Source organism: Dendrobates tinctorius, unplaced genomic scaffold, assembly GCF_039654945.1.
Source record: "Dendrobates tinctorius isolate UK_male_01 unplaced genomic scaffold, ASM3965494v1 ptg000021l, whole genome shotgun sequence".
Lineage (NCBI taxonomy): Eukaryota > Metazoa > Chordata > Amphibia > Anura > Dendrobatidae > Dendrobates > Dendrobates tinctorius.
In genome coordinates, this window is record NW_027361689.1 from 14148980 (window position 1) to 14168127 (window position 19148).

At 44.6% G+C, this 19148-nt stretch overlaps 1 protein-coding gene across 3 annotated transcripts in view; it reads left to right on the forward strand.

Annotated features, from left to right (window-relative positions):
* ASAP2 (ArfGAP with SH3 domain, ankyrin repeat and PH domain 2) overlaps window positions 1-19148 on the forward strand; it is a 221883-nt gene that overhangs the window by 175447 nt on the left and 27288 nt on the right. For all 3 annotated transcript variants that reach the window (XM_073568181.1, XM_073568182.1, XM_073568183.1), the window contains 5 exons: window positions 4536-4702; window positions 6963-7096; window positions 8445-8539; window positions 11252-11441; window positions 14809-14894. In XM_073568181.1, the coding sequence (XP_073424282.1) occupies window positions 4536-4702; window positions 6963-7096; window positions 8445-8539; window positions 11252-11441; window positions 14809-14894 (672 nt within the window). The remainder of the gene's footprint in view (window positions 1-4535; window positions 4703-6962; window positions 7097-8444; window positions 8540-11251; window positions 11442-14808; window positions 14895-19148) is intronic.

A 19148-nucleotide genomic window follows, 5' to 3' on the forward strand; every position in this document is an offset into this window, starting at 1 on the left:
CATATATGTGGTCACACGCCGACTAGACTTGTGCGGCCTCGCTCAGTACAGGTGTCTGGCATGTCTAGTCTGAATGTAGCCGGAAGGATGCAAATTGCTCCCTTCCGGCAATCAGAGAATTTTTACAGTGCGTGTGATGTGATGAATCACAAGTCTACAGTCACTCCAAGGCCGGACAACCACTTTAAGTATTTCCTGATGACCAGGGCCTACAGTGGAGGCTATTCTGATTGCGAATTGGTCTGAGGTGTCTTTTCGCCTAGAGCTGATAATGGATTTGTAAGCAGAAACTCCTCAAAACTCAGGATGCTTGCTTCATTAAGTGACCTTGTGGTGGCCCCATGACAGTTCTTCTTTTGCTAGTAAAATCACAATACTGCAACAAAAAGTGAAGGTTACTTCAGACTTGTAGAAGGAAGCACGCCGCAAATTATTTTTAACCCTATAGGCACCTGTTAAATGTGACCGTAAAGAGGATTTCCTATAGTTTGATTTGCCAGTGTTATCTTACTCCGTCATGTCAGGGGAACATTCCTCCCAAGATTCTAATGTAGATCCTGTGAGAAGTGGAATCTCTCTTATTTTACACATGCCACCCAACCTGTTTGGTACAAGGAGACTAGCAGCTGAAATATTTATTTAGGTGACAGGTGGAAAGTCTAAACTGATAATCCAGGGGATTTCACACTATTTTGATCACCATATTGCTGACATCTTGGTCCACATTTTGGATGCAGAGGTGTTGAGTTCCCTTTAAAATCTGATAACTACAGTCTAATAATCGTGAGATATAACAAGTCCATTAGTAATCGTGTGACCAACGTTGAAAACACGGTGCACCTGCGCTATTTTCCAGAATTTCTGCAGTTCACTAATTGTCTGTAATATATGTCTATGAAACAAGCACCAATGTGCACTGTGTCTTCAAAGTGGTAGTGTGTGATTATTGATAGACTGGTCATATCGCATGAACCTTATGGATAGGAGAAGTGGCCCTGTCAGAGGAGAATGTTTTATTAACCATGGGGCATGATTTTTACAATGTGAAGAATGCTAAACTAATCTGTATATTAATAAAAAAAGTAATGGCCAAAAGTGTTGACACCCTTGAAAATGTTCCAGAAAATTAAGTATTTCTCCGAGAAAATTATTGCAATTACACATGTTTTGTTATACACATGTTTATTTCCTTTGTTTGTATTGGAACAATACAAAAACAACTGAAAAAAGAGGCACATTGGACATTAGTTTCACACAAAACCCCAAAAATGGGTTGGACAAATTTGTTGGCACCATCCAAAACTGTGAGTAAACTGTGTTTCAAGCAGATGATGCTCGTTTAAACTCACCTGTGGCAAGCAACAGGTGTAGGCAATATGAAAATCACACCTGAAACCATATAAAAAAGGAAAGAAGTTGTCTCAACCTTTGCATTGTGTATCTGTGTGTGCCAAACTAAGCATGGAGAACACAAATTATTGAACAGTATTAACAAGCTCAAGGTTACAAGTTCATCTCTGGAGGTCTTGATGTTCCTTTGTCCACGGAGCGCAACATAAACAAGAAGTTTACAGCCCATGGCACTATATCTAATCTTCCTGGATGTGTACAGCAGAGAAAAATTGATGAAAGGTTGCAGCACAGGATAGTCCAAATGGTGTTTAAGCAGCCCCAATCAAGTTCTAAAGAAATTCAAGCTGTCCTGCAGGCTCAGGTTGCATCAGGGTGTCAGCACAAACTGTCTGTTGACATTTAAATGAAACGCTATGGCAGGAGATCTGGGAGGACCCCACTGTTGACACAGACATATAAAAAAAACTAGACTTAGTTTGCCAAAATGTATGTGAGTAAGCCAAAATCCTTCTGGGAAAGCGTCTTGTGGACAGATGAGACCAAGATTGAATTTTTTGGTAAAGAACATCATTCTACAGTTTACTGAAAATGGAACGAGACCTACAAAGAAAAGAACACTGTACCTACAGTCCAATATGGTGGAAGTTCAAAGATATTTTTGTGTTGTTTTGCTGCCTCTGGCATTGGGTTCCTTGACTGTGTGCAAGGCATCGTGAAATCTGAAGATTACCAAAGGATTTTGGCTCGTAATGTAGTGCTCAGTGTCAGATGGTTGGGTTTGAAATCTAGGTCATAGGTCTTCTAGCAGGACAATGACCTCAAACATAACTTACTTTAAGAAGCACCCAGAAATGGATGGAAACAAAGTTTGGATAATTCTGAAGTGGCCAGCGTCTGGATCTAATTCCCACTGAACACTTGTGTGGAGATCTTAAAAATGCTTTTGGAAGAAGGCGTCTTCAAATATGAGATACCTGGAGCACTTTGCAAAAGAAGAGTGGTCCAAAACTCCAGTTGAGACATGTAAAAAGCTTGTTGATGGTCATAGGAAGTGATTGATTGCAGTAATTTATTCCAAAGGGTGCAACCAAATATTAAGTTGGGGATGCCAACAAGTTTGTCCCGCTCATTTTTGGGGTTTTGTATGAAATTGTCCAATTTAACTTTTTTCTTTTTAAATCTTCTTTTATTTTGTTTGCTGTTTCGATACACACAAAGGAAATAAACATGTGTATAATAAAACATGTGTTGGGCTAGTTTCACATTTGCGGACAGAGGACTGCGGACTTCCTCTGTGAAGCCTCGCCCCCTGCCGTGCCTCCTCCGGTCAGCTCCGCCTATTTCTGCATGCGGCCTGCGTACCCTATCTTTAACATTGGGTAAGCAGGCAGTGCCACAGTATGTGGATGTCATCGCATGCGTCGTTTTGACAATGCGGCGCCCGCATAAAATTCCAACATGATGCGTTCTACGCGGGTCGCTGCACCGTCAAAACGACGCATGCGGCAGCGTCCGCATACTGTGGCACGACCTGCGTACCCACTGTTAAAGATAGGGTATGAAGCTGCATGCAGAAATAGGCGGAGCTGACCAGAGGAGGCGTGACAGGGGGCGGGGCTTCACGGAGGAAGCAAATGTGAAACCAGCCTTAACTGCAATAATTTTCTAGGAGAAATACTTCATTTTCAGGAGACAATTTCAAGGGTGCCAACACTTTCGGTCATGCCTGTATTAAGTAATTTAGGTGCATTCCCATACATCAACCAAAATTATTTACAGAGTTGTCAACCCATTTAACATTCGTTAAGGAATTGTGCAATCAGAAAATCACCTATTGTTTAAATCATCAGTTTTTTCTGTTTTAAATGTATTTTAACTCTTTGGGGGCAGTTTTTTTAGTTTTTAGTTTTTTTTTGTTGTTTTTTTTTACATATCACAGTCGGTATTAAAAATAACGATTATAAGTCTTAAAATTTTCACCTTGACCACTGCGGCATTTTTAGATTCGTACTTCGTTTTAGTTTCAGGAAATGGCATATGTGCATTAGCCGCAGTAAGCACACAGTGACTGTATTTTAAACGTGAAGCTTCTAATGAGCGTGTGCAATTGATTAGTGAATGGAAGGGGAGCTGTGACATCATCTATTGTGATTGGTGGATCTGTGATATCAGCGGGGTATAGAGGTGTTACCTGTCCTTGTAATTCTGCCTCTGATTAAACTGCTGAAAAATCTTTCTGAAAGGACAGCAAATATGAGTCTAAAATAGTCCTAGTGGGCAAAGTAAGATTTGCAGGATAATTTTTTTTTTCATTAAAGATCATTATGTGGGGGGGAAAAATTTTCCAAAAAGAAAAGTTAATCAATGGATCATTTTCTGATGGGCATCTTCCATTTATGGTGCCATATCATGTTAAAAGGGTTTTCCCAGCTCCAAGATTCATAGTAGGTGTAATAATATTTGCAAATACCACCAGTTAGAAATGTAGTACAGTTCTTCTGATTAGCTATGTCACTTATCCGATGTGCAGGGCACTGCAGTAGCTTAGACATCCATGATTACAACCACAAACCACTAACTTGGCTATCACTTAATGAGTCTAACCATGGATATCTAAGCTACTGCAGTGCCCTGCACATGGGGGTAAGCAACATAGCTAATGAGCTATACTACATTTCTAATTGGAGGTATATGCTAATATAATTATTATTACACCTACTACAGGTTAGGCTAGGGTCTTGAAGATGAGAATACACTTTTATCTTTTCCTATTTTTGTACACACACTCTTGGCCACAGTCCGTTTCTTATCTCCTGATGATGCTGATGGGGCGAAACGCCCTCTTTCTTGCTTCTTTTTAATAAAACAAGCCCTGGAAGGACAATTCCCCTTTAACGGTTAGTTCTTTTCTCAAAGTCTTCTTTACGCAAACACACAGATTTTCATTTCTATCCTGATCTGTGCTCGAGTGCCTTATTCATATTCTCAGGGCCATGATGCATGTACCTCCTTGTCGGACCTTTGTGGGCCAATGCTGATTCTTGATCCTGTAAGGTTTTCTAGGTTCACCGTGTCTGTAGCGTTGCATTACATCCATGTATTTTTCGCAAACAACAATAAAAATTATAGTTTGGGAAACAAAATGTTAAACACAAAAAGTCAAACCGTGTCCTTACATTTAGATGGATGTCCGTGCTCCAGAACAGCAAAGAAGAAGCCTTAAACAACGCATTTAAAGGAGACCCCTGCTCCGGAGAGAACAACATAGTCCAGGAGCTGACCAAGGAGATTATATCTGACATCCAGAAAATGCCAGGAAATGACGTCTGCTGTGACTGCGGAGCGGCAGGTACGTTCCTGTGTGATTTGCAAAATGTCATTCACAGTAGCTTGGTTTTTGTATATCTGGGCTGTCATATGATTACTGATGCCCAAGTAAGCTAGGCTGCTGCAGCACTTAATGCTCAGGATGACCTCACATTCCTGTGTTACCGTACATAGTCCATTACGCTGCTTTTCATAAAAAAATAATCATACATGTCATCTATGCAATTGGCTTACTCGTTACAAATAACAATGAACTGATGTACTATATTTTTGGGGGGCGGAGGAGGGGTTCAGAATGGCCCACCTTTTTTGTGTTATTGAGAAAAGTAATATTTACTAATTTGTGTTAAAGGGAAACCAGCATTAGTGAAATAATAACAAAGCAATTCCTATTATTACATCTCTTACTGACATCGCCTTTCATGATATCCCTCCTCAGTATGGATTCTGGTCCAGCTATAGAGTAATGAGTCCAATTGTTGTCAGTCTCTCCCCACCCTCCAAGCCTGACTGACAGCTGCAGATTGCAGTGTGATTGAATTAAGGAGGATGGACCCTGGGGAGGTGTTAGTGGGTGGAGACGCAGCAGCAGGGAGAAGTTACACTGGGGAGCTGTCAGTCAGGGTAGGTGGGTGGAGACGCAGCAGCAGGGAGAAGTTACACTGAGGAGCTGTCAGTCAGGGTAGGTGGGTGGAGACGCAGCAGCAGGGAGAAGTTACACTGAGGAGCTGTCAGTCAGGGTAGGTGGGTGGAGACGCAGCAGCAGGGAGAAGTTACACTGAGGAGCTGTCAGTCAGGGTAGGTGGGTGGAGACGCAGCAGCAGGGAGAAGGTACACTGAGGAGCTGTCAGTCAGGGTAGTTGAGTGGAGACGCTGCAGCAGGGAGAAGTTACACCGAGGAGCTGTCAGTCAGGGTAGGTGGGTGGAGACGCAGCAGCAGGGAGAAGTTACACTGAGGAGCTGTCAGTCAGGGTAGGTGGGTGGAGACGCAGCAGCAGGGAGAAGTTACACTGGGGAGCTGTCAGTCAGGGTAGGTGGGTGGAGACGCAGCAGCAGGGGGAAGGTACTCTGAGGAGCTGTCAGTCAGGGTAGGTGAGTGGAGACGCTGCAGCAGGGAGAAGTTACACTGAGGAGCTGTCTGTCAGGGTAAGTGGGTGGAGACGCTGCAGCAGGGAGAAGTTACACTGAGGAGCTGTCAGTCAGGGTAGGTGGGTGGAGACGCAGCAGCAGGGAGAAGGTACACTGAGGAGCTGTCAGTCAGGGTAGTTGAGTGGAGACGCTGCAGCAGGGAGAAGTTACACTGGGGCAACATAGGGATTGAGAAGGAGTTGTCAGATTAATGTTCAACTCCTTTAAGAACTTTTTATGAAGCCACTTTAAGGCTATGTGCACACGCTGCGGATTGGTCTGCAGTTTTCCCCTGTGGTTTATCACCTCTACAATGGAGGAGATGGTAAACCGCAGCAGAATCCGCAGAAAAGAAGTCACATGTCATATCTTTATGCGGATTCAAAACTCCAGCTTTTCCGCAGTTAAAAATCGACAGCGTGTGCACAGCAGATTGTAAATCACATAGATTTACATGCTACTGTACACTGTCTGCAGAACTGCTGCAGATCCGCAGCTAATCCGCAGCAAAAACCGCAGCATGTGCACATAGCCTTAAAGGGAATCTGTCAGCCCTTTTTTGAGATATCATATACAGTAATGATATCATTCAATTGTGTGTCACTTAAGGATTCTCTTAGTACTTTTGCTTCCCCCTGACCCCGCACCTTTCATGCATAAATACCTTTTCTATATCGGTTCAGATGTATGTAAACTGCCGCTGTCGGGTCCGCTGGACGGGGCTTATTCAACTGCTCCCCCCCTCCCTGTCTTGCTCTACGCATTTCTTCTTGTGTAGAGCAAGACAGGGAGGGGGGAGCAGGTGAATAAGCCCCGCCCATCCGACCGGACAGCGGCAGTTTACATACATCTGAGCCGATATAGAAAATTTATGCATGAAAGGTGCGGGGTCAGGGGGAAGCAAAAGTACTAAGAGAATCCTTATGTGACTCACAATTGAATGATATCATTATATGATATCTCAAAAAAGGGCTGACAGATTCCCTTTAAGAGATTCTCTCGTTATCAAGTGAGATTTCCTTTGCAGCAGATTTTTGCAAACTATTGTCTTTTTGTTCATGTGAAATAATGGTGACATTTACTGAATTTATGTCTGTGTTCTGATATATTACCTTGTGTTAGTGGAATGTCATTGTATCCGGTTTATATCTCAGATCCTACTTGGCTGTCCACCAACCTGGGTATATTGACATGTATCGAATGTTCAGGGATTCACCGGGAGTTGGGGGTACATTACTCCAGAATACAGTCACTCACACTGGACGTCCTGGGAACATCTGAACTGCTGGTATGGAGATGTGTTACATTCTATAATGCCCTATCTATACAGTACTTCTATGTTTGTGCCATTAAAGGGGTTCTCCATCACTAAATAACTTAACCATAATGGGGTCAAGGTCGCAGAAAGAAAGTAAAAAAAAAAAAGCACAATACTCTTCTCCTGGACTAGCGCCACTTCTCTGCACCCCATACTGTAGCCCCTGCCCGTTATCTTGGCATCACTATTTGGTGAGAGGCATCCTGTTACCTTTGCAGCCAATCGACGGCTGCTGATCTGCTGCAGCTTTCACATTCCAATTGAATGGGAAGAACTGTTAAGACAGAATGTGAAGGCTGCGGCCAATCTGTGGTTGCTGATTGGCTGCAGCGGTTACAATATAGGATGTGGAGGAGTGCCGCTGTTCCGGGAGGGTAGTATAGCCTGTTTTGTCATCTTACACTGCCCATAAGCATTTAGAATCATAGAATCGTAGAGTTGGAAGGGACCTCCTGGGCCATCTGGTCCAACCCCCTGCTCAAAGCAGGATTCGCTAAATCATCCCAGTCAGATGTCTGTCCAGCCTCTGTTTGAAGATTTCCATTGAAGGAGAACTCACCACCTCTCGTGGCAGCCTGTTCCACTCATTGATCACTCTAACTGTCAAAAAGTTTTTTCTAATATCTAATCTGTGTCTCCTCCCATTCAGTTTCATCCCATTGCTTCTAGTCTTTCCTTGTGCAAATGAGAATAAAGTTGATCCTTCTACAATGTGACAGCCCTTAAGATATTTGTAGACAGCTATAAACTTACTTTACTTTACTTTTACTTATTTAGGAGTGAAGAAGTCCTTTAATTCGTTTGTAGAACTTGTTTACACATTTCTGTCCAGGCCGGGTAGTCAATTCCAGTATAGCACATGTTGCCTCCAGGCTTAGAACATGATAGAGGCTCCTGGCCAAAAACTTTTGAGGGAACCCCATCCCACCACTGGAACCTAGACCAACTGACCTCTTATAGCTGCCACTTTTAGGTGTCTGTATCACATGATATAGGGTTGTGCAGGAAAGAGGAGATGTTACATTTCCGCTCCCGATCCTTTTGATTCCACCAGTGGTGTCTGACAGCAGCCTACACCCCTCTACTCATTTATAACACATGCGCACTCTGCTGAACGAGCGTGCATGTGTGCAGGGAGGTTAGAAGAGATATCTGTTAACCAAACAAATTGTTGGTCTTCTGCTATCTGATGTGTTCTGCTAGCTTTAGATATTGCTCGCGCATTACCGCCACTCTTCATAGGACCTTATGGTCACATAGAGAATGAATTAAACTGCATAAACACGGTCCTAAATGTGCTCGCATTCTTCTTTTTTAGCTTGCAAAAAATATAGGAAACATTGCGTTTAACGATATTATGGAAGCCTGTCTGCCTATTGATGATACAGTGAAGCCTGCGCCCAGCAGTGACATGTAAGTTATAGATTATACTGTACATAACCAAATGTGCTGTCCCTCCGGAGCGAGCTCTGGTCTTCCCCATGGGCTGCGAAACTAGCATTGCTGTATGTATGTTGTCATAAGGCTAAATTGTTATTGGTCCTTAGATCAGATATTTCTCCTAAAACGCTCTCTTCCAGTCTCCTGGCCGCTGCAGCCAATGGCCATTTCTGCCATGAAGTGTAATGAGCATCTCCCCTCAGGTGGTCTGAGGTGCGGCCCCCTGGGAGATGTTTTGCTCCTACCTTAAGTGGAATTTGGCTGGTTCTCCAAACCGGTTGTTAAATTTACAGTCGGATTGGAGAAGAGGTAGAAGGCCGGTTACCCCTTGTCTGTATCAAATGTATTCAGGCATGAGAATAATTGAAGACATTTTTGCCAGCACATCATGGGCAGACAGTGGCGTGATGAGGGCACTTCATCACACCCGGGCTGCAGATGAGTCAAAGACAGCAGGAAGGTAATCGCTCAATGGATCAGAAGATACCCCCTCGTCCTCCCTTGTACAATAATACACCCTAATGTTCGAGAGAGGGCTCTGTGTGAGTGTCTAGATGGGGACAGTATGTAGAGGTGGCAGCATAGACTCAGGTACAGTATGGACAGTGGTCACAGTGTAAAGAAGTGACACCATAGGGGAACTGGAGATGGGGAAAGCATGAGGAAAACATATGAGAGGGGGACGGTATGGAGTAGAGGCGATAGTTCATAAGAGAGGAGTATGTGGCAGTTATTCATAAGGGAGGACAGTGTGGTGTTTATCATTCATAAAGGGTGGGCAATGTGAAGGTTATTGTTCATAAGAGCAGACAGTTATGGTTATAGTTCATAAGGGGGACAGTGTGACTGTTTTAGTTCACAAGGGGGGGACAGTGTGACTGTTTTAGTTCACAAGGGGGGGACAGTGTGACTGTTTTAGTTCACAAGGGGGGGACAGTGTGACTGTTTTAGTTCACAAGGGGGGGGGACAGTGTGACTGTTTTAGTTCACAAGGGGGGGGGACAGTGTGACTGTTTTAGTTCACAGGGGGGGACAGTGTGACTGTTTTAGTTCACAAGGGGGGGACAGTGTGACTGTTTTAGTTCACAAGGGGGGGGACAGTGTGACTGTTTTAGTTCACAAGGGGGGACAGTGTGACTGTTTTAGTTCACAAGGGGGGGGGACAGTGTGACTGTTTTAGTTCACAAGGGGGGGGACAGTGTGACTGTTTTAGTTCACAAGGGGGGGACAGTGTGACTGTTTTAGTTCACAAGGGGGGGGACAGTGTGACTGTTTTAGTTCACAAGGGGGGGACAGTGTGACTGTTTTAGTTCACAAGGGGGGGACAGTGTGACTGTTTTAGTTCACAAGGGGGGGCAGTGTGACTGTTTTAGTTCACAAGGGGGGGCAGTGTGACTGTTTTAGTTCACAAGATCAGGCAGTTTGGCGGTTATCATTCATAAAGGGGGCAGGTGTGGAGGTTGTACTTAACGGCGGACAATGCAGATGCAATAATTTATTAGAGAGTACAGTTTGGAGCCCCCATGTACCTTTTTAGAGGAAAAGCGTGAGGAACATTTTTTTTTTTTTTTGAAGAGCGCAACGTAATGGGCAATTATTTATTCAGGGTCACAGCATGGGCAGATACTTCAATTCAGAAGGCGTTATAACCACACTGCTAATTTTAGGTCACCATGTTGAAATGTGCTACAGAAGGTTTAAAAAGAGGAAAGTCTGCAGAGACAAGTTGTGGCTGTGAGAAATCATCGTGGCTTTGGGCCAGATGAAGGTGAAAGAGACAAGAACGAATCCAATCAGACAAGATGTCACATTTAAGGTTTTTGGGTGTAAATATTTTTTTATACTGAATGTGTAATTTGTACTGTGGTTCCTGTGTGGTCCGAATAATAGATAGTAATAACTCGCATCTCTTTACCAATATTTAGGACCTACTGGGAGTTGTAGGATCATGTGATGCAAGTGTATATGACAGATCCGACTTTGTAATTGGTGACTGTAATTAGATTGGTGTTGCATTCATGTCCTTCTGATAGTTTTGCTGCTGTATTCATGTACTATTGGTGGTTCTGGTGCTGTATTCATGTACTGATGGTGTATTCTTGTACTGATCATCATTGTAGTGCTGTATTTCTTTTATTTGTTCTGATCCCAAACACATGTAGAAATCCATAATGTGCTTCGTGGCTATGTTAAAGAAGTGGTGTGATGGCTGACATGTTAAAGATGTCTATATTTGTTAGGAGCAGCAAACCTTTGTATATGAGGTCCCCCGATTCTGCAGCTTTGGTTCTCCAAATGCTGAGCTTCACAGAAGACTATGATTTCTCCTATGTACTTCAATATTGTTGTATTGCAGCATATGCTATAAACTACATCAGAAGAACACAGGTTCAAGTACCCAAGGAGAACTAAGAATAGCGTAAAAAAAAATTCAACCCCTCCTCCTTTGTTAAAAGAAAAAAAATTGTTTATCCTTAAAAATTCAGTCTATTAAAATATAAAAGTACCCTGTACAGTTAATAAAAAAAAGACATGCCAGAATTGCAGGTGAGTTATTGGCTTCTCATCTTCCTCAATCGATCCATGTCATAAAAAGATAATGTGTGCATGTTTGTGTGTGTGTGTATGTATGCACTGGACATCCTGTACCTACCTGTAAGTTTTACTTTTCTCCTATCATTACAGGAATGCCAGGAAAGATTACATTACTGCAAAGTACATAGAGAAAAGGTATGCACGAAAAAAATATGTTGACAACTCAACTAGAATGCACAGCCTATGTGATGCCGTCAAGACCAGGGACATACATGCACTGGTACAGCTGCACGCAGATGGAGTAGACCTTACAGAAACCATTCCATTAGCAAACGGCCATGTGAGTGCACTCTCTCAATTAGCGACTGCTTGTTATGTATGTATATATATGTATATATATATATATATATATATATATATATATATATATATATATATATATATATTATTTTTGCTAGATTTTTAATGTTTGCTCGTTGGCCCCTCAGTAAGGTGGCATCACAGTGGCTCGTCTGTTCCTGTGTAGCACTGGAATCTTGGTTCAACATGTAGTTTTAGTTTGTATAAAATGTCCTAGGTATTTATTTTATATTGTGGTGATCTCAGTCTATGATCAGTGAAAAAAATTTTAGAAATCCTGGAAATTTTACACTAATAACCACTGGACCTATTCTAAAATCATAGTTACTATTTTCAGGAAATCCACATGTTCATTAGCAGGAATAAAGATTTTGGCCGTATCTTTTGTATTGAGACCTGTCATTGTACAGGATGGAGGAGGTGAGCTTTGAAATCACCTATTGTGAATAGTGGATCCCGAGTTATCTACTTTTATATGAAAGTGTTAACTGATATGACAACCCTGCCTCTGATGATAATGAGGCTTCTGAAATTCTTTTTTTTCTTCGTGTGAACGTTGCAAGATTGTTTGTTTTAAATAGTGATATGAAAAAGAAAACCTAGCTAAATTAAAAAAAAAAAATAATTTACTATATAAACTTGATTTGAATACTAGGCCTTTTTCGAATTATACATGATTCTCTTTAATGCGGGTGTCTGTGACCACTTTTTCATTGGGACGTTAGTAGCACCGATGACTTTCCTTGTACACATACCAGCTGGGACTCGTGTGTGATTGGTGGATATCCTGCATGTGTTTTATTTTAATGAACAGGACCGAATATTCATCAAAAACTTTTAAGCCACAAAAGTGTTTGCACTATGCGGAGTTGCATAAAAACATTGCGACTTTTGGAGTTTTCACTCCACTTTTTTGTTGAAATAAGCGGAGCCATGGCGTGGCCACTTCCAATTGATGGAAAGTGCAGGTGTCTTTTTATATCAGAAATGCTATACAAATTCCTCACTAGAGTAGCTTTTCTGGTGCGAGTCACAGAGGCTCACGCCACGTGGACACGCCACTCGAAGTGTTACACCAGTCTTGATGAATCTATCACTGCACTGTGTATGTATGTGTGTGGGTGTGTATATGTGTATGTGTGTGTGTATATATATATATATATATATATATATATATATATATATATATATATATATACAGTACAGACCAAAAGTTTGGACACACCTTCTCATTCAAAGAGTTTTCTTTATTTTCATGACTATGAAAATTGTAGATTCACTCTGAAGGAATCAAAACTATGAATTAACACATGTGGAATTATTTAATTAACAGAAAAAGTGTGAATCAACTGAAAATGTCTTATATTCTAGGTTCTTCAAAGTAGCCTCCTTTTGCTTTGATTACTGCTTTGCACACTCTTGGCATTCTCTTGATGAGCTTCAAGACGTAGTCACCGGAAATGGTTTTCACTTCACAGGTGTGCCCTGTCAGGTTTAATAAGTGGTGTTTCTTGCCTTATAAATGGGGTTGGGACCATCAGTTGTGTTGTGCAGAAGTCTGGTGGATACACAGCTGACAGTCCTACTGCATAGACTGTTAGAATTTGTATTATGGCAAGAAAAAAGTAGCTAAGTATAGAAAAATGAGTGCCCATCATTACTTTAAGAAATTAAGGTCAGTCAGTCCGAAAAATTGGGAAAGCTTTGCAAGTGTCCCCAAGTGCAGTGGCAAAAACCATCAAGCACTACAAAGAAACTGGCTCACATGAGGACCGCCCCAGGAAAGGAAGACCAAGAGTCACTTCTGCTGCGGAGGATAAGTTCATCCGAGTCACCAGCCTCAGAAATCGCAGGTTAACAGCAGCTCAGATTAGAGACCAGGTCAATGCCACACAGAGTTCTAGCAGCAGACACATCTCTACAACAACTGTTAAGACTTCACTTTGTGCAGCAGGCCTTCATGGTAAAATAGCTGCTAGATAACCACTGCTAAGGACAGGCAACAAGCAGAAGAGACTTGTTTGGGCTAAAGAACACAAGGAATGGACATTAGACCAGTGGAAATCTGTGCTTTTGTATGATGAGTCCAAATTTGAGACCTTTGTTCCAACCACCTTGTCTTTGTGCGACGCAGAAATGGACTCTACGTGCCTGGTTCCCACTGTGAAGCATGGAGGAGGAGGTGTGATGGTGCTTTGCTGGTGACACCATTGGGGATTTATTCAAAATTGAAGGCATACTGAACCAGCATGGCTACCACAACATCTTGCAGCAGCATGTTATTCCATCCGGTTTGCATTTAGTTGGACCATCATTTATTTTTCAACAGGACAATGACCCCAAACACACCTTCAGGCTGTGTAAGTGCTATTTGACCAAGGAGAGTGATGGGTTGCTACGCCAGATGACCTGGCCTCCACAGTCACCAGACCTGAACCCAATCAAGATGGTTTGGGGTGAGCTGGACCGCAGAGAGAAGGCAAAAGGGCCAACAACATCTCTGGGAACTCCTTCAAGACTGTTGGAAGACCATTTCCGGTGACTACCTCTTGAAGCTCATCAAGAGAATGCAAAGAGTGTGCAAAGCAGTAATCAAAGCAAAAGGTGGCTACTTTGAAGAACCTAGAATATTAGACATATTTTCAGTTGTTTCACACTTTTTTGTTAATTATATAATTCCACATGTGTTCATAGTTTTGATGCCTTCAGAGTGAATCGAAAATAGAATTAGACTTACCGGTAATTCGGTTTCTAGGAACCTTCCACGACAGCTACATCGGAGGATGTCTTCCCTGCCCTAATAGGGGACAGGAAGAGGTTAAATACCCCTCCCCTTCCTGCAACTACCAGTGTTTTCCTGGACACCAGTATGAATAGTGACCACCAAAGTGCAGGAATCGTCCAATAAGAATATCAGATAGGGAGTGAATCTACTATTTTCATAGTCGTGAAAATAAAGAAAACTCTTTGAATGAGAAAGTGTGTCCAAACTTTTGGTCTGTACTGTGTGTGTGTGTATGTGTGTGTGTATGCATGTGTATATATATGTGTGTGTGTGTATATATATATATATATATATATATATATATATATATATATATATATATATATATATATAAAACTCTCTTTTTATCGCATGTGCAGTAATACAGTGCATCCTGCTCCCATGAGTCGCATAAGCTATACGTCTTTATAATACAAGGTCACCTTGTATGCGTGGGACAGTGACCCGATGCATGCATGTTATATAATACTGCGGATGGGATGAAGTCTGCCTGACCGTGGCTTATCAAACGTGATCACCTGCCTTGTTTGACATCAGATATGCTTCCCCATTTCTATTATAGGAGAAAGGAGAAACCGCGCTGCATCTCGCTGTCAGATCTGTCGACCGCACCTCACTGCACATAGTTGATTTCCTGGTGCAAAACAGGTACGTCTACTAGCAATCCTTCTGGTAGTGTATTTGTAATCTCCTAGGGGCAAAGTTATCAAATAAAGGTGCGTTAGAAAGCGCCATTCGTTACAAATAGTGACGAGTGACTTCGGCGTCCTCGAAAAATATGTTCAAGTCCCCGCGGCTGCATGTCTCGTAGCTGTTCAACAGTCGCAACACATGTAACACATGCCTAAGAAGCGGACAATCCCTGCATATATTGCACCTGTCAAAACATCCGCGAGACATACAGCCGTGGAGACTCAAACATTTTTTTTTCTCTAGTCACCTTCCACGACAGCTACATCGGAGGAGGTCTTCCCCGCCCTAATAGGGGACAGGAACAGGAAGAGGTTAAATACCCCTCCCCTTCCTGCAACTACCAGTGTTTTCCTGTCCCCTATGGGGCATGAAGAGGTCTACGATGATGCTGCCGTGGCCGGCGATCGGGAGCACCCCACGCCCAGTATCAGCTGGGATACCTGTCAGATGCCGGGCAGCCGAGGTCGGGGGCCCTGCTCTCCTCCTCCGGTGGCTGCTCCCGTCTCCGCCTGCATGGTGGGACTCGGGACTCTCCCGCCTCTCCTTCACCCCATTCGGTGGTAAAGCGAGGCGGTGATGTGCGCGCCGGGGTCCTCCAGATAGTTCCCCGGCTTCCTCCTCCTCCGTGCTGCTGGTCCCAGGGGCTCGCGCTGGCCAGGGGTGGCGTTCCTCCACTTCGACCGATACTGGGCTTTCCACTGGGGCGCGCGTCGCTTAGGGGCGTGCGTTGTTTCCGGTCTGTCCCTATGCGTTCCACGGTGGAGCGCACGTGTGCGCTGGGGGGCGCGTTACTCCTGGGACCGGCGGTCACATTCTGGGGCGTCCTCATGTGGTTCCCCTCATTGGGCCAAAGGGAGGAGGAGGTGCACAAACAACGCTGGACCCTCGATCTTCAAGGTCCGGGTGAGGAGATCACCAGGTAAGACACCTGTCTGACTGTAGACGGCATGGACGGTAACAAGCCCTCTCTCTCTGCGTCGGCAGAGCCCAGTGTACCCCCTCCTACTGTAAGTAGCAGGCGTCGGCCCTGGCTATCCAGCATTATTTACTAAAATGGCGTAGCATACCTCTCTCTCTCTAATGGGGGAGAAAAGGTCTCTGACCCTATGAGAACAAGCCACAAGTGTAAAATGTGTGCTGCCAGACTCCCTCGACATACGAGGAAAGCTCTGCCGTCCTGTACAGAGAGGTCCTTCGGGCTGAGCAGCCCTCTCTCCTGGATAGCATCAAAACCTTCATAATACAGGAGGTTTACTCCTCCATGGCTCCCTTCTTCCAGACCGCCTCCCTCTAGGAGGAGGAAGAAAGCTCTGATAGAATCTGACTCAGACGAAATTCAGTCCTCGGATTCAGGGGACGCTCGGGAGATTGAGGGTTCCTTTTCCACGTCCACCCCTAAAACCAGGGAACAAGAAATATCACTTGGTTCTGAGAATGTGGGTGAGCTAATCAGTATGGTTAAGAGCACCATAGGGTGGAGGAGGAAGAAGTTAAATACACGGTACAGGACGAGATGTTGGGCTGAAGCCCAAAGAAGGTGTCCTGTACACGAGAACATACAGAATCTGATCCTCCATAAAAGGAGGCCTCCATGTAAAAATAAAAAAAAAAGCCTATCCCTTTGAGGGCTCCTCCCAGCTCAAAGATCCAGTGGATCGAAGGAAAAATATATATATATTTGAGAGCTTATCAAGGAAGGCCTGGGACACCTCTACAAATCTGCTACAAGCTAATATGGCTTTCACTTGCCCTGTGTCTGATTACGCACAGACTCAGGGCACCTTAGAGGGAAAGATGCCTGACGCCTTACCCCTACTGCAGAAAGCAATGAGGTTCCTAGCCGATGCTTCCCCTGGCGGTCGCTAAACAACTTCAGAGGCCGGGACCAGGAAGACCATCCTGTAATTCGCAGGTCTCGGGTAATTCTTTAATGCACCGTCTCTTCTAGGCTGAGCGTGACTGCTCTCACCAATTCCGGGTAGCCGCAAAAGCTGCCGTCCTTTCTAACTCCTCTAGAGGAGTGCCCTGGTTAAAATCCTAAAGGAGGCGATTTATCTCCAAATGGTGCGCCATCCCCTTCCAGGGCCACTATGGGGTCAAGCCTGTCCTGGATAATATCCTGGACACAGCTTCGGACGAAAGGATCTCTTCCGAAACATAGAAATCCTAGGAGACGGATTTTTCGTCCCTCCCGTGGCCAAACCTCTGTCAACAGCTAATCTAAGCTGAATTTGAATGCCCTCATCAGATCACAGCCGCTAAGCAGTTCGAGGCTGGGCCAGTACCGCCATGAGAGACTGGCGGGGAATCCCTGGTCCTGTTGACATACTCAGAGTATAGGAGGGGAAAGGGCAGGAACATCCTTGTCCCTAATCATCAACAGACCCCAGATAAGCAATGACGCCCGGTTGGGGGTCGTCTCTCGCTCTTTTTCACCCGCTGGCAGTCCATCTCCACAAATCAGTGGGTCCATCGTACCATATGAGATGGACTAAAAATTGGGTTCGAGAGTCCTTCCCCGTAATGCTTAGGGGTAACCTCCCTACAGCCTCCACACCTTCAGGGCTCCTTACCAAAGATCTACTCCGGTAGAACGCGCGGGAGCCAAAGCAGGGAAGGACACCGCCATTATGTACGTCCCTTCTTGGTGAGGAAGCCATCAGAGAAGCACTGAATCATCATAAACCTGAAGCCATTAAACGAATCTGTCCGGTACAGGCAATTCAAAATGGAGTCAATCAGGGGCAGTCCTGTCATCGGACAGAGCTGGGTAATGGCAACGGTAGAGATGAAGGGTGCATATTACCATGTGCCAATCCATCCGACCACGTATCTCTCCAAGATCATGGCGGAAACAGTGATTTTCATCTGGCGCCAGGGGATAGGCGTTATCCCATATCTGGATGACTTCCTCTTCTCCATACCATCTATCTCATGTCAGAAGATGGACGTAGGAAAGACCCCGGGGATATTAAGATCCCTGGGTTGGATACCGAACCTGGTCTATCCCTCCACGAGAAGGAAGCTTCTGGTTGTTCTCTCGGACTCAAGGGGAAAGGCATCCTTCCTACCTATGGTTTGTCAGGTCGACATTGTCCACCAAGAACCTGGTTCAAGACTAGCGGGCACTGACCCTCAGAGTCAATGTATGCTCTAGGATCTCGGACCACATGCACCCAGGCGGTTTCTTGGGCTCAGGCCGACACCCAAATTCTACAAAGCCACGTGCTTTTATATTCCAGGATCCGCCTGGCCTACGCGGCTACAAATTCTATTGTCCTGAAGGATTCCCCCTCCTTGGTCAGGTTAAACCGGCCCTGAGGTGGTGGTTGAACTACCGAAATCTTCAGGAGTCAGCCGGATTCAGCTTCCCCTGAAAACACTCCGCTCAGATGCCAGCCAACGAGGCTGGGGCGCAGTAGTAGAGAGATCCTATTTTCAGGGGCGATGGCTGCCGAGCTTCAGCACCAGTTCCTCAAATCTGAGTGAACTGAAGGCGGTAGGGAAAGCGCTAAAAGACGTCATCATCGCTAACCCAAAATCGCCACGTCTGCATCTATTTGGACAACATGACCACAGTGGCCTATCTCCAGCCAAGGGGGTAGAAGTACGCCGGCCTGGAGGCAATAGCAGCCAGGATCTTCTACCGGTCAGTGCGTCGGAAAAGATCTGACAAACACCCAGGCAGATTTCCTCAGTCGAGAAGACGTTCATCCGGAGGAGTGGCGCCTGGACCAGACGGTATTCTTGTCCCTAGCCTCAAGATGGGGCGGAGGAGGACCTAGTCGCCAACAGGCAAAATGCGAAGACAGGGGTATTCGTCTCCCTCAACCACAAGGACGGAGTGCAAGGAATAGGTGCCCTTCACCCAATGGTGGGATTCCAACCTCGCATATACCTGCCCACCCATACCGATGCAGGCAAAAAACATCTCAGGAAATCCAGACGAACAGAGTTCCCACAATACTAATCGTCCCGCTGTGGCCCGGAAGAAGTGGTACAGTGCCCTACTTGCCATGGCCCAGGAAGGTCCTGGTTTCTGCCCCAAAAAGGGCGACCTCCTTCACCAAGGTCGTCTGCTACACCTGGATGTAGGCAAAGGGAACCTGGCAGCATGATTATTGGGGCCGAATTCCTAAGAGCCAAATGGCTCTCGGATAGGGTAATCCAAACCCTTCAGGAAAGCCAAAAAACAATAACAAAGGCCAT